Raw genomic sequence first — 16,509 nt, forward strand, 5'->3', positions numbered from 1 at the left:
AGGAAGACGGGAGAGAGAGGGATGGAGGAGGTTCGGGAGAGGGAAAGGGATGGAGGAGGTGGGGAGAGAGAGGGATGGAGGAGGTAGAGAGAGAGAGGGATGGAGGAGGAGGGGAGAGATAGAGGGAGGAGGGGAGAGAGGGGGATGGAGGAAGGGAGAGAGGGGGATGAGGAGGAGGGAAGGAAGAGCACAGGACCTTTATGAGAATAGACATGTTTTGTGATTCATGCTGAAAAGACGGTACGAGAGATATTAATGTGGAAAACTAGGCTTGTCTTAGAACACAAAGAAACACATCTATCTTCCGTTTCAGGGTTCAAATAAAACAGACAGAAGGGTGATCTATACACAGATGATTCACCACTTCTAGGATTTGATTGCCCATACAAGGGGTTTCTGCAACACACACTGACACACATGTCGAAGAATAACGCGCATGTGAAATTAGATTAATTGAAATATTCATGGAGGAGCTTGTAGTTGATTAGCTAAGGAGTCACTTGGAGGAGTTTCTAAATGATTGGATTCTTTGGGCCGGTTGTCCGATGTCTGTGGAACCCCTGCTAGCTGTGTGTTGTGGAATGGGACTGACATGCACACACTACCAGGAACACGCACACACACACGCACACACAACCAGGAACACACACACACACGCACGCACGCACGCACGCACACACACACACACACACACACACACACACACACACACACACACACACACACACACACACACACACACACACACACACACACACACACACACACACACACACACACACACTACGCTCCCCCTCTATGCCATACTCCACCCAGTCTAACTTCCTGAAGCTGTAAAATCAAATGAAAAACACTTCAAAAAAGCTTCTGAAGAGCTCTTCACATTTCAGTCCCCCTCAAATCCTCCTGTCATTATTCTGCCTCCCTAACCTTAAGCCATTCTGAACTAGACCCAGAGAGGAGGGGAGCATGGAGGGGGGAGAGAGAGAAAGAGAGAGGAGGATAAAGGGAGAAACCTGGTCTGCCCAAGGACATGGCTGCTAATTCATTTGAGAGTGTAAGGCGATCTGGAGCGTAAATGGTATTTTCCTACCGGAAAGGAAAAAGGGATTAGGATACAGAAAAATTCCATGCCCCATCGGCAGACCAGGAAACAGGAACATTAATAAACCATTCGGAATGCCTTCAAAGGAACTTGAAACTGGAATTTTATGCACCGACTGTGCCCCTATAAAGGGTGGCTACTTTGAAGAATCTCAAATGTAAAATATGTTTTGATTTGTTTAACACTATTTTGGTTACTACATGATTCCATATGTGTTATTTCATAGTTTTGATGTCTTCACTATTATTCTACAATGTAGAAAATAGTAAAATAAAGAAAACCCTTGAATGAGTAGATGTGTCCACACTTTTGACTGGTACTGTTTATTTAATCAGAATGTATGCTGGTTGAACTTGAAGTAGAAAATAGTGAATAGTTCTGTATTCAAGATCAAAATACATTGATGTCCTTTTACTGCATGCCTTGTCTTAACATTTAGTTAAAGCCACTGATTCTTAATTGCAACACATCTCTTCTGCACCAGTTTAAAATGTGATGTGGATATGTGGACCAGGTGTGTATGTGGCTCCATCCCTGTACACCACCATTAGGGGAAGGAGTGGGTGTAAGAGCACCACCATTAGGGGAAGGAGTGGGTGTAAGAGCACCACCACTAGGGGAAGGAGTGGGTGTAAGAGCACCACCATTAGGGGAAGGAGTGGGTGTAAGAGCACCACCATTAGGGGAAGGAGTGGGTGTAAGAGCACCACCATTAGGGGAAGGAGTGGGTGTAAGAGCACCACCATTAGGGGAAGGAGTGGGTGAAAGAGCACCACCATTAGGGGAAGGAGTGGGTGTAAGAGCACCACCATTAGGGGAAGGAGTGGGTGTAAGAGCACCACCATTAGGGGAAGGAGTGGGTGTAAGAGCACCACCATTAGGGGAAGGAGTGGGTGTAAGAGCACCACCATTAGGGGAAGGAGTGGGTGAAAGAGCACCACCATTAGGGGAAGGAGTGGGTGTAAGAGCACCACCACTAGGGGAAGGAGTGGGTGTAAGAGCACCACCATTAGGGGAAGGAGTGGGTGTAAGAGCACCACCATTAGGGGAAGGAGTGGGTGTAAGAGCACCACCATTAGGGGAAGGAGTGGGTGTAAGAGCACCACCATTAGGGGAAGGAGTGGGTGTAAGAGCACCACCATTAGGGGAAGGAGTGGGTGTAAGAGCAGCACCACTAGGGGAAGGAGTGGGTGTAAGAGCACCACCACTAGGGGAAGGAGTGGGTGTAAGAGCACCACCATTAGGGGAAGGAGTGGGTGTAAGAGCACCACCATTAGGGGAAGGAGTGGGTGTAAGAGCACCACCATTAGGGGAAGGAGTGGGTGTAAGAGCACCACCACTAGGGGAAGGAGTGGGTGTAAGAGCAGCACCACTAGGGGAAGGAGTGGGTGTAAGAGCACCACCATTAGGGGAAGGAGTGGGTGTAAGAGCAGCACCACTAGGGGAAGGAGTGGGTGTAAGAGCATGTCTGTTGTATTCATGTTCATGTACTGCAACTCAGCTGTCTGCATGAGAGACACAGACAGAGAGAAAGAGAGAGAGAGAGAGAGAGAGAGAGAGAGAGAGAGAGAGAGAGAGAGAGAGAGAGAGAGAGAGAGAGAGAGATTACCTATGACCTATGACCTATGCCTGCTGTCACCCACAGCACATGGCCTACAGCAGAGCCTGGACCTGCTAGAGCAGTACTGCCAGACCTGGGCCCTGGCAGTAAACCCCAAAAATACTAAAATAATGATTTTCCAGAGAAGATCCAGATCTCAGGGAATTAGACCAAAGTTCTCAATTGGTACAAAATATATAGAGTACTGTACACACTACAATTACTTAGGTTTAAAAATAAGCTCAACTGGACACCTTAATGAGGCGGTGAATGAACTGAGAGAGAAAGCACGCAGGGCATTCTACGCCATTAAAAAGCTAATTCAAATTGAAATACCTATTAAAATGTGGCTAAAACTAATTGAATATGTCATTGAACCAATTGCACTTTATGGCAGCGAGGTGTGGGGTCCACTTGCAAAACAAGATTTCATCAAATGGGACAAACACCCCATTAAAACCCTGCATGCAGAGTTCTGTAAGATTCTCCTACATGTCCAGAGGAAAACTACAAACAATGCATGCAGGGCAGAATTAGGCCAATATCTACTAATAATAAAAACTCAAAAAAGAGCAATTAAGTTTTGGAAACATCTAAAATACAGTGACCCCCTCTCATATCATTACCAAGCCCTGCAATGCCAAGAGCTGAGCAAAGAAAAGAGTACACTCATCCAGCTAGTCCTGGGGCTGAGTTCACAAACCTGTTCTACTAACACACTGAAGCCTCAGGACCAGAACATCCAATCAATCAGAATAAACCAAATTACAACACAGTCAAAACAAAACTACATCGCTTATTTGGAAACACAAGCACAAACACAAAGCAAAATGCAGCGCTATCTGGCCCTAAATCGACAGTACACCGTGGCTAAATATTTGACCATGGTTACTGATCAAAACCTTAGAAAAACCTTGACAAAGTACAGGCTCGGTGAGCACAGCCTTGCCATTGAGAAGGGTAGACACAGGAAAACCTGGCTCCCTGTAGAGGAAAGGCTGTGCAACCACTGCACAACAGCAGAACCTGAGACAGAGCTGCATTTCCTGACAAAATGTCAAAAATATAAAACAATTAGAGAGTGTCATTTTCCCAAATTTGAAACCCTTATTCAAGGTTTCAAAGACCTCTCTGATGAGGATAGGCTACCCGTCCTGTTGGGGGAGGACGCAGAGAGCCGTGGGTTGGCAGCACACTACATTGCTGCCTGCCATAAGTTGAGGGACAGTGTCTGACAGACCAATCAACCTGCACATGTCCTCTTACGTCGAGGATAGCTGTGCTGCAAGCCTAGCTTCAGACGCAATCGTTAGGCAAGGGTAATTTCAGTGTAGGAAAGGATGAAACAGCGTCTGTGCCACCAGTAAGTACAGATAGTAACGTTAGTATAAACCCCCTCGCACGGTCCCCGCAGCCGGACAACTTTCTCATGGCTTCTGGAGGGAAACGCTGTAGGAATGCTCAACCGGTGTCGCTTATTCAGCCGACAGAAACTTTCAACTGGTTCTCCCCATTAAGCAGCGAGTCGGAGTGTGAGGCCGAGCCTTCTCTGGTCTCTCCTCCTTCCGTTACGGGGTCTGAGACGCCGAAGGCTCCCACCATTAGCTCTGACAAATTGAAAACCCTAGTCATTGGCGACTCCATTACCCGCAGTATTAGACTTAAAACCAATCATCCAGCGATCATACACTGTTTACCAGGGGGCAGGGCTACCAACGTTAAGGCTAATCTGAAGATGGTGCTGGCTAAAGCTAAAACTGGCGAGTGTAGAGAGTATAGAGATATTGTTATCCACGTCGGCACCAACGATGTTAGGATGAAACAGTCAGAGGTCACCAAGCGCAACATTGCTTCAGCGTGTAAATCAGCTAGAAAGATGTCGGCATCGAGTAATTGTCTCTGGCCTCCTCCCAGTTAGGCGGAGTGATGAGCTCTACAGCAGAGTCTCACAACTCAATCGCTGGTTGAAAACTGTTTTCTGCCCCTCCCAAAGGATAGAATTTGTAGATAATTGGCCCTCTTTCTGGGACTCACCCACAAACAGGACCAAGCCTGGCCTGTTGAGGAGTGACGGACTCCATCCTAGCTGGAGGGGTGCTCTCATCTTATCTACGAACATAGACAGGGCTCTAACTCCTCTAGCTCCACAGTGAAATAGGGTGCAGGCCAGGCTTGGTCCTGTTTGTGGGTGAGTAGAGCTCATCAATCCCCCTAACTGTGAGGGGGTCAGAGACAATTACTCGATGCCGACACATCTTTCTAGCTGATTTACATGCTGAAGCTATGTTGCGCTTGGTGACCTCTGACTGTTGCATCCTAACATCGTTGGTGCCGACGTGGAGTCTGCCACTAGCACAGTCAGTGTAGTCAGCTCAGCTATCCCCATTGAGACTGTGTCTGTGCCTCAACCTAGGTTGGGAAAAACTAAACATGGCGGTGTTCGCCTTAGCAATCTCACTAGAATAAAGACCTCCTCCATTCCTGACATTATTGAAAGAGATCGTGATACCTCACATCTCAAAATAGGGCTACTTAATGTTAGATCCCTCACTTCCAAGGCAGTTATAGTCAATGAACTAATCACTGATCATAATCTTGATGTGATTGGCCTGACTGAAACATGGCTTAAGCCTGATGAATTTACTGTGTTAAATGAGGCCTCACCTCCTGGTTACACTAGTGACCATATCCCCCGCGCATCCCGCAAAGGCGGAGGTGTTGCTAACATTTACGATAGCAAATTTCAATTAACAAAAAAAAACCGACGTTTTCGTCTTTTGAGCTTCTAGTCATGAAGCCTACTCAATCACTTTTTATAGCTACTGTTTACAGGCCTCCTGGGCCATATACAGTGTTCCTCACTGAGTTCCCTGAATTCCTATCGGACCTTGTAGTCATAGCAGATAATATTCTAATTTTTGGTGACTTTAATATTCACATGGAAAAGTCCACAGACCCACTCCAAAAGGCTTTCGGAGCCATCATCGACTCAGTGGGTTTTGTCCAACATGTCTCCGGACCTATTCACTGCCACAGTCATACTCTGGACCTAGTTTTGTCCCATGGACTAAATGTTGTGGATCGTAATATTTTTCCTCATAATCCTGGACTATTGGACCACCATTTTATTACGTTTGCAATCACAACAAATAATCTGCTCAGACCCCAACCAAGGAGCATCAAAAGTTGTGCTATAAATTCTCAGACAACCCAAAGATTCCTTGATGCCCTTCCAGACTCCCTCTACCTACCCAAGGACGTCAGAGGACAAAAATCAGTTAACCACCTAACTGAGGAACTCAATTTAAAAACTAAAAAAACTTCAAACATTTGTCATAAGAAACTAGCTCCCTGGTATACAGAAAATACCCGAGGTCTGAAGCAAGCTTCCAGAAAATTGGAACGGAAATGGCGCCACACCAAACTGGAAGTCTTCCGACTAGCTTGGAAAGACAGTACCGTGCGGTATCGAAGAGCCCTCACTGCTGCTCGATCATCCTATTTTTCCAACCTAATTGAGGAAAATAAGAACAATCCAAAATTTATTTTTGATACTGTCGCAAAGCTAACTAAAAAGCAGCATTCCCCAAGAGAGGATGGCTTTCACTTCAGCAGTAATACATTCATGAACTTCTTTGAGGAAAAGATCATGATCATTAGAAAGCAAATTATGGACTCCTCTTTAAATCTGTGTATTCCTCCAAAGCTCAGTTGTCCTGAGTCTGCACAACTCTGCCAGGACCTAGGATCAAGGGAGACACTCAAGTGTTTTAGTACTATATCTCTTGACACAATGAGGAAAATAATCATGGCCTCTGAACCTTCAAGCTGCATACTGGACCCCATTCCAACTAAACTACCGAAAGAGCTGCTCCCTGTGCTTGGCCCTCCTATGTTGAACATAATAAACGGCTCTCTATCCACCGGATGTGTACCAAACTCACTAAAAGTGGTAGTAGTAAAGCCTCTCTTGAAAAAGCCAAACCTTGACTGAGAAAATATAAAAAAAAATATCGGCCTATATCGAATCTTCCATTCCTCTCAAAAACTTTTGAAAAAGCTGTTGCACAGCAACTCAGTGCCTTCCTGAAGACAAACAATGTATACGAAATGCTTCAGTCTGGTTTTAGACCCCATCATAGCACTGAGACTGCACTTGTGAAGGTGGTAAATTACCTTTTAATGGCGTCAGACCAAGGCTCTGCATCTGTCCTCATGCTCCTAGACCTTAGTGCTGCTTTTGATACCATCGATCATGACATTCTTTTGGAGAGATTGGAAACCCAAATTGGTCTACACGGACAAGTTCTGGCCTGGTTTAGATCTTATCTGTCGGAAAGATATCAGTTTGTCTCTGTGAATGGTTTGTCCTCTGACAAATCAACTGTAAATTTCGGTGTTCCTCAAGGTTCCGTTTTAGGACCACTATTGTTTTCACTATATATTTTACCTCTTGGGGATGTCATTCGAAAACAGAATGTTAACTTTCACTGCTATGCAGATGACACACAGCTATACATTTCAATGAAACATGGTGAAGCCCCAAAATTGCCCTCGCTGGAAGCCTGTGTTTCAGACAGAAGGATGTGGATGGCTTTTAAACTCGGGTAAAACAGAGATACTTGTTCTAGGTCCCAAGAAACAAAGAGATCTTCTGTTGAATCTGACAATTAATCTTGATGGTTGTACAGTCGTCTCAAATAGAACTGTGAAGGACCTCGGCGTTACTCTGGAGCCAGATCTCTCTTTTGACGAACATATCAAGACTGTTTCAAGGAGAGCTTTTTTCCATCTACGTAACATTGCAAAAATCAGAAATGTTCTGTCCAAAAATGATGCAGAAAAATGTATCCATGTATTTGTTACTTCGAGGTTGGACTACTGAAATGCTCTACTCCCTACACTGGCTTCCTGTTAAGGCAAGGGCTGATTTCAAGGTTTTACTTCTAACCTACAAAGCATTACATGGGCTTGCTCCTACCCATCTTTCTGTTTTGGTCCTGCTGTACATACCTACACGTACGCTACAGTCACAAGACGCATTCCTCCTAATTGTCCCTAGAATTTCTAAGCAAACAGCTGGAGGCAGGGCTTTGTCCTATAGACCTCCATTTTATGAAATGGTCTGCCTACCCATGTGAGAGACGCAGACTCGGTCTCAACCTTTAAGTCTTTACTGAAGACTCTTCTCTTCAGTACGTCCTATGATTGAGTGTAGTCTGGCCCAGGAGTGTGAAGGTGAATGGAAAGTCTCTGGAGCAATGAACCGCCGTTGCTGTCTCTGCCTGGCCGGTTCCCCTCTCTCCACTGGGATTCTCTGCCTCTAAACATATTACAGGGGCTGAGTCACTGGCTTATTGGTGTTCTTCCATGCCGTCCCTAGGAGGGGTGTGTCACTTGAGTGAGTTGAGTCACAGACGTGGTCTTCCTGTCTGGGTTGGCGCCCCCCTTGGGTTGTGCCGTGGCGGAGATCTTTGTGGGCTATACTCGGCCTTGTCTCAGGATGGTAAGTTGGTGGTTGAAGATATCCCTCTAGTGGTGTGGGGGCTGTGCTTTGGCAAAGTGGGTGGGGTTATATCCTTCCTGTTTGGACCTGTCCGGGGGGTACATCAGATGGGGCCACAGTGTCTCCTGACCCTTCCTGTCTCAGCCTCCAGTATGTATGCTGCAGTAGTTTATGTGTCAGGGGTTAGGGTCAGTCTGTTATATCTGGAGTATTTCTCCTGTCTTATCCGGTGTCCTGTGTGAATTTAAGTATGCTCTCTCTAATTCTCCCTTTCTCTCTTTCCTTCTTTCTCTCTCTCGGAGGACCTGAGCCCTAGGACCATGCCTCAGGACTACCTGGCATGATTACTCCTTGCTGTCCCCAGTCCACCTGGCCGTGCTGCTGCTCCTGTTTCAACTGTTCTGCCTGCGGCTATGGAACCCTGACCTGTTCACCGGACGTGCTACCTGTTCACCGGACGTGCTACCTGTCCCAGACCTGCTGTTTTCAACTCTCTAGAGACAGCAGGAGCGGTAGAGATACTCTCAATGATCGGCTATGAAAAGCCATCTGACATTTACTCTTGAGGTGCTGACTTGTTGCACACTCGACAACTACTGTGATTATTATTATTTGACCATGCTGGTCATTTATGAACATTTGAACATCTTGGCCATGTTCTGTTATAATCCCCACCCGGCACAGCCAGAAGAGGACTGGCCGCCCCTCATAGCCTGGTTCCTCTCTAGGTTTCTTCCTAGGTTTTGGCCTTTCTAGGGAGTTTTTCCTAGCCACTGTGCTTCTACACCTGCATTGCTTGCTGTTTGGGGTTTTAGGCTGGGTTTCTGTACAGCACTTTGAGATATCAGCTGACGTAAGAAGGGCTATATAAATACATTTGATTTGATTTTATCAAATCCATTTTTTGGGGTCATATACACATGGTTAGCTGATGTTAATGCAAGTGTGGCGAAATGCTTGTGCTTCTAGTTCCAAAAGTGCAGTAATATCTAACAAGTAATCTAACAATTCCCCAACAACTACCTAATACACACAAATCTAAAGGGGTGAATGAGAATATGTACATATAAGTATATGGATGAGCGATGTCTGAGCGGCATAGGCAAGGTGCAATAGATGGTATAAAATACAGTATATAGATATGATATGAGTAATGTAAGATATGTAAAGTGTATTAATGTGGCATTATTTAAACTGGCATTGTTTAAAGTGACTAGTGATCCATTTATTAAAGTGGCCAGCGATTGGGTCTCAATGTAGCCAGCAGCCTCTCGAGTTAATGATTGCTGTTTAGCAGTCTGATGGCCTTGCGATAGAAGCTGTTTTTCAGTCTCTCGGTCCCCGCTTTGATGCACCTGTACTGACCTCGCCTTCTGGATGATAGCGGGGTGAACAGGCAATGGCTCGGGTGGTTGTTGTTCTTGATGATCTTTTTGGCCTTCTTGTGACATCGGGTGCTGTAAGTGTCATGGAGGGCAGGTAGTTTATCCCCGGTGATGCGTTGTGTAGACCTCACTACCCTCTGGAGAGCCTTGCGGTTGAGGGCGGTGCAGTTGCCGTACCAGGCGGTGATACAGCCCGACAGGATGCTCTTGATTGTGCATCTATAAAGGTTTGTCAGGGTTTTGGGTAACAAACCAAATTTCTTCAGCCTCCTGAGGTTGAAGAGGCACTGTTGCGCCTTCTTTACCACACTGTCTGTGTGGGTGGACCATCTCAGTTTGTCTGTGATGTGTATGCCATGGAACTTAAAACGTTCCACCTTCTCCACTGCTGTCCCTTCGATATGGATAGGGGGGTGCTCCCTTTGCTGTTTCCACGATCATGTCCTTTGTTCTGTTGATGTTGAGTGAGAGGTTATTTTCCTGACACCACGCTCCGAGTGCCCTCACCTCCTCCCTGTAGGCTGTCTCGTCATTGTTGCTAATCAAGCCCACTACTGTAGTGTCGTCCACAAACTTGATGACTGAGTTGGAGGCGTGCATAGCCACGTAGTCGTGGGTGAACAAGGAGTACAGGAGGGGGCTGAGCACGCACCCTTGTGGGGCCCCAGTGTTGGGGGTCAGCGAAGTGGAGATGTTGTTTCCTACCTTCACCACCTGGGGGCGGCCCGTCAGAATGTTCAGGACCCAATTGCACAGGGCGGGGATGAGACCCAGGGCCTCCAGCTTGAAGTTGAGCTTGGAGGGTACTATGGTGTTGAATGCTGAGCTGTAGTCAATAAACAGCATTTTTACATAGGTATTCCTTTTGTCCAGATGGGATAGGGCAGTGTGCAGTGTGATGTCGATTGCGTCGTCTGTGGACCTGTTGGGGCGGTGTACAAACTGAAGTGGGTCTAGGGTGGCTGGTAAGTAATTTACTTCAGTTATCTTTGTCTTCTTGGGTACAGAAACAATGGTGGCCATCTTGAAGCATGTGGGGACAACAGACTGGGATAGGGAGAGATTGAATATGTCCGTAAACACACCAGCCAGCTGGTCTGTGCATGCTCTGAGGATGCGGCTAGGGATGCCGTCTGGGCCAGCAGCCTTGCGAGGGTTAACACGTTTAAATGTTTTACTCATGTTGGCCATGGAGAAGGAGGGGGGGGGGGGGGGGGATGCAGTCCTTGTTGGCAGGCCACGACTGTGGCTCTGTATTATCCTCAAAGTGGGCAAAGAAGGTGTTTAGTTTGTCTGGAAGCGTGACGTCGGTGTCCATGACGTGGCTGGTATTCTTTTTGTAGTCCGCGATTTCCTGCAGACCCTGAGCCATTGAATTGCGACTCCACCTTGTCTCTGTACCGGCATTTAGCTTGTTTGATTGCCTTGTGGAAGGAATAACTACACTGTTTATAATCAGCCATGTTGACAGATCTCTTTCCATGGTTTAAATGCGGTGGTTCGCGCTTTCAGTTTTGCACGAATGCCACCATCCATCCACAGTTTCTGGTTAGGGTAGGTTTCAATAGTCACAGTGGGTACAACATCTCCAATGCACTTCTTTATAAACTCACTCATCAAGCCAGCGTATTGGTCGATGTTGTTCTCTGAGGCTGACCGGAACATATTCCAGTCCGCGTGATCAAAACAATCTTGAAGCGTGGCTTCTGATTGGTCAGACCAGCGTTGAATGGTTCTCGTCACTGGTACATCCTGTTTGAGTTTCTGCCTATAAGACGGTAGGCGCAAGATAGCGTCGTGGTCGGATTTGCCGAAGGGAGGGCAGGGGAGGGCTTGTATGCATCGCGGAAGTTAGAGTAGCAGTGATCGAGTGTATTACCCCCGCGTGTAGTGCAATCAATATGCTGATAGAATTTAGGTAGCCTTGTTCTCAAATTTGCTTTGTTAAAAATCCCAGCTACAATAAATGCAGCCTCAGGATATATGGTTTCCAGTTTACTTAGAGTCCAGGAAAGTTCCTTGAGGGCCGTCTTGATGTCTGCTTGAGGGGAAATGTACACAGCTGTGAATATAACTGACGAGTATTCTCCTTTTGTAGGTAAAATGACCGGCATTTGATTGTAAGGAATTCTAGGTCGGGTGAGCAAAGGAACTTGAGTTCCTGTATGTTGTTATGATTACACAATGAGTCGTTAATCATGAAGCATACACCCCCGCCCTTCCTCTTCCCAGAGAGGTGTTTATCTCTGCGTAATGCATGGAGAAGCCCGGTGGCTGAACCGATTCCGACAACATATCCCGAGAGAGCCATGTTTCCGTGAAACAGAGAATGTTACGATCTCTGATGTCTCTCTGGAAGGCAACCCTTGCTCGAATTTCGTCTACCTCAAATCAAATCAAATTTTATTGGTCACATACACATGGTTAGCAGATGGTAATGCGAGTCTAGCGAAATGCTTGTGCTTCTAGTTCCGACCATGCAGTAATATCTAACAAGTATTCTAATAATTTCACAACTACCTTTTACACACAAGTATAAAGGAATACCGTCTACCTTGTTGTCTTGAAACTGAACATTGATGAGTAGTATACTCCGGAGCGATACCCCTCCCCAACCCTCAGCACAGACACATCCATTTACCTAACATTCCCACTGACACAATGCCAATAATAGTAAGGCAAAAACCAAGCCTTAAATGACAGTTTATAACTAGAGGTTTCCCCTAACCACTGACACATTCCCACCCTTCTACCTCGAGCCTCATGTAACAGCATGTGATGTATATGAGCCTATAGTGCCACCTGCTGGCCAGTTCCACACAGCAGTCAATGGGAGCTGAGGATAACACACTTGTTTTGTTATATATTTTTTGAAATTGTACCTTTATTTATCTAGGCAAGTCAGTTAAGAACAAATTCTTATTTACAATGACGGCCTACACCAGACGACACTGGGCCAATTGTGTGTCACCCTATGGGACTCCCAATCACGGCCAGATGTGATACAGCCTGGATTCAAACCAGGGACTGTAGTGCACTGAGATGCAGTGTCTTAGACCGCTGCGCCACTCGGGAGCCCTGGTTTGCACTGAAAATATGGTTTATGCTATTAGGAGATCCTTGGGACATCCCTACCCCCATTGAAGTAGATATTCAAAATGGTTACGGTAAAGGTTAGGTTTAGGGTTAGGCAAGGGTTATGTTTAGGGTAGGGGTTAAGGTTAGGTTTAGGGCATGATTGTCCCAAGGATCCCGGATAACACTGACCCTGAAAATATAGTCCATAGCATTGGCTGAGTTGATAACCCGTGAACCTACAGTAGGAACAATGCGGCTGGTGAACAAGGAAGTTTAGAATGTTAACATGTTCAAAATGCTTCTGTCTCTCCTCCGTTCCCTCCCTCTGATCTGACTGGTTACCATGGGAATAATAAATGCAGGTAGCTTGGAGACAGAAAGTGTCTGCGAAGAAGCAAGAGGGGTAGGACATCAAGGAGTGTGTGTGTGTGTGTGTCCGTGTGCGTGTGTGTGTGTGTACGTGTGTGTGTGTGTGTGTGTGTGTGTGTGTGTGTGTGTGTGTGTGTGTGTGTGTGTGTGTGTGTGTGTGTGTGTGTGTGTGTGTGTGTGTGTGTGTGTGTGTGAATGTATGTGTGTGTGTGTGTGTACAGTACGTTGAATCTCACCTGGGGACGTTGGTCAAATAAGTGAGCACATTGTGGAACTCCCTCTCCTGAATCTCTCCGAAAGCAGAGAACTCTGGGAACACGATGATGGGGCTGCCGTTCTGCCCTCGGCCCCCTGGGAAAGAAACACAGAAGACTTCAGAACAAAGAGTACACTAGAACAGAGAGTTCACTAGAACAGAGAGTACACTAGAACAGAGAGTTCACTAGAACAGAGAGTTCACTAGAACAGAGAGTTCACTAGAACAGAGAGTTCACTAGAACAGAGAGTACACTAGAACAGAGAGTTCACTAGAACAGAGAGTACACTAGAACAGAGAGTACACTAGAACAGAGAGTACACTAGAACAGAGAGTTCACTAGAACAGAGAGTACACTAGAACAGAGAGTACACTAGAACAGAGAGTTCACTAGAACAGAGAGTTCACTAGAACAGAGAGTACACTAGAACAGAGAGTACACTAGAACAGAGAGTACACTAGAACAGAGAGTTCACTAGAACAGAGAGTACACTAGAACAGAGAGTACACTAGAACAGAGAGTACACGAGAACAGAGAGTACACGAGAACAGAGAGTTCACTAGAACAGAGAAGGCTCACACTGAACCCAAACCGGCTGCGCCATCGTGCGCCATCGTGCATAAATGTATTTTGTCCCCCCCCACACCAAACGTGATCACGACACGCAGGTTAAAATATCAAAACAAACTCTGAACCAATGACATTCATTTGGGGACAGGTCGAAAAGAATTAAACATGTATGGCAATTTAGATAGTTAGCTTGCATTTGCTAGCTAATTTGTCCACATAAAACGGTTAACCCGAATCGTTTGTAGTCATCTCTCCTCCTTCAAGGCTTTTTCATCTTTGAACTTATATGGTGATTGGCATCTACACTTTCATAGTATTACCATGACAATCGGCAACAGTTCGTTTTTCAATCACCCACGTGGGTATAACCAATGAGGAGGTGGGAGAGGCAGGACTTGCAGCGATCTGCGTCAGAAATAGGAATTACTTTTATTTTAGCCCTTGGCAACGCAGACGCTCGTTGGCGCACACGAGCAGTGTGGGTGCAATAATTGAATAACATAGATTTCAAAATGTATTTTGCAACACTCGCGCACACAACGTGTCCGGTCTGGTCAGCATGTCAGTCAAACTTCTTCTGGTGATTTGCTGACACAATTTAGATAAGGATTACCACAAGAGGGCACCAGTAGGACTGACATAGCAGTCTGACTGTCGAGTTGAGAAACAAAATAGAGAAGGGGGGCAGAGAGAGAGAGAAACAGAATGGAGGAGGGGGGGCAGAGAGAGAGAGAGAAAGAGAAAGAGAACAGAATAGAGGAGGGGGGCAGAGAGAGAGAGAGAAAGAGAAAGAGAACTGAATAGAGGAGGGGGGGCAGAGAGAGAGAGAGAAAGAGAAAGAGAACAGAATAGAGGAGGGGGGCAGAGAGAGAGAGAGAGAGAGAGAGAGAAACAGAATAGAGGAGGGGGCAGAGAGAGAGAGAGAGAGAGAGAGAGAGAGAGAAACAGAATAGAGGAGGGGGCAGAGAGAGAGAGAGAGAGAAACAGAATAGAGGAGGGGGCAGAGAGAGAGAGAGAGAGAAAGAAAGAGAGAGAGAGAGAAACAGAATAGAGGAGGGGCAGAGAGAGAGAGAGAGAGAGAGAAACAGAATAGAGGAGGGGGCAGAGAGAGAGAGAGAGAGAGAGAGAGAAAGAGAGAGAGAGTTTACAAACACACACACAGACATACAGTACACTTATGGGGCAATTGGTCACACACACACACACACACACATACACACACACACACACACACACACACACACACACACACACACACACACACACACACACACACACACGGTCCTTGGCGGGAGCAGCTGCTCTATTATCCCATGTGATCAGAATATCAATCTGTCTGTTTTCCCCTCTCCTATTATCACCCTAGCAACAGCAACTGCTCGCTCATCCTTTCACTCTGCCTGTTTTGATTCTGCTGCATCTGAGTAGAGGCAAGGCTCTCTGCAAAATGGACGCCGACAGGCAGAACATCCAATAAAGACAGCCACAGTCCCCAAGGTGACCTTATGCAGTACATAGAGGGGGACAGAGATGGGGCAAAGTGTGTGTGTGTGTGTGGTGTGTGTGTGTGTGTGTGTGTGTGTGTGTGTGTGTGTGTGTGTGTGTGTGTGTGTGTGTGTGTGTGTGTGTGTGTGTGTCAGAGGGGAGGGGGTCTTCTATGTAATGAGGTGAATGCAGTGGTGAAGGGATTTAGAGGCACTTGAAGTCTGCTCACAAGCCCTTCTGTGTAGCTTTAAACCAGTTGGCATGCTGTACAGAGACACATTGAATTGACAAAACAACTGGAAAAACAGAAACTTCATATTGGTTCACACACAACAGAAACTGATATACACATATGTAAATACACACACTAAACAAACACACAGTCAGGTCAAGAGAAGGAGTCCCAAACTGTGAACGAACACTCCTACTAACAGCACTAACTGTACTATTTGTGACTTAAATTGAGTATGTAGTATGCTTATTGGTCATAGTATGGATATAGTTACTATGCTAAAAGTTTCCCGGATGTCGTGCAAAATTTGGCAAAATACGAAGTATACAAGCAGTGGACACCATTTCCGTGCTTTTAGGGCCCATAATAGAATTCTTCCGAAAATGGGTGTGGCTTCACAACGTTTTGAGATTTGAAGAAAATGGCGGGAAATATGCAGCTGAAGTCTGACGAGAGCGGATACAAATTCATTTAATTAATAATGACAAAAGTTAAGAAAATGTTGAGCAATTTAATAAAGTAATGAGTTTTCAAATAAGTTACGTTACACATTATGTTTGCTGACAATTTGTTAGCTACGATATCCTTACGAACCGCATAGCATTACAGTATGTACCGGTATGTTAGCTAGTTACCACCCTAACATTTGTTGGCTACAAATACATTGAACTTGCCAGGCAGTATATTAACTAAATGCTATCTAACTAACTACCCAACCTTGATTGAATTGATTATTCATGTTATTCTTAGCTAAGTGGTATAGTCGTTGTGAGTTCTCAATGGACATTGTTAATTCTGTCTATCTAGTCCGATTTCAGAGCATTCTAGTCTGAATGTGCCAGAGCGCAGAATAATTGATTGATTTACGAACGCCCGTTGAATATGGCCGGTGTCAGTAAACGTCAGCAAAAACAAGCGTAAT

General features: G+C 45.8%; 1 protein-coding gene across 2 annotated transcripts in view; it reads right to left on the minus strand.

The window, feature by feature from the left end:
* The window catches only part of LOC106586727 (guanine nucleotide exchange factor DBS), a 136,992-nt gene that overhangs the window by 67,034 nt on the left and 53,449 nt on the right, over positions 1 to 16,509 (minus strand). For both annotated transcript variants that reach the window (XM_045707348.2, XM_045707347.2), the window contains exon 3: positions 13,280 to 13,394. In XM_045707348.2, coding sequence (XP_045563304.1) covers positions 13,280 to 13,394 — 115 coding nt within the window. The remainder of the gene's footprint in view (positions 1 to 13,279; positions 13,395 to 16,509) is intronic.

This window comes from Salmo salar, chromosome 25, assembly GCF_965601325.2.
Source record: "Salmo salar chromosome 25, fSalSal1, whole genome shotgun sequence".
Classification (NCBI taxonomy): domain Eukaryota; kingdom Metazoa; phylum Chordata; class Actinopteri; order Salmoniformes; family Salmonidae; genus Salmo; species Salmo salar.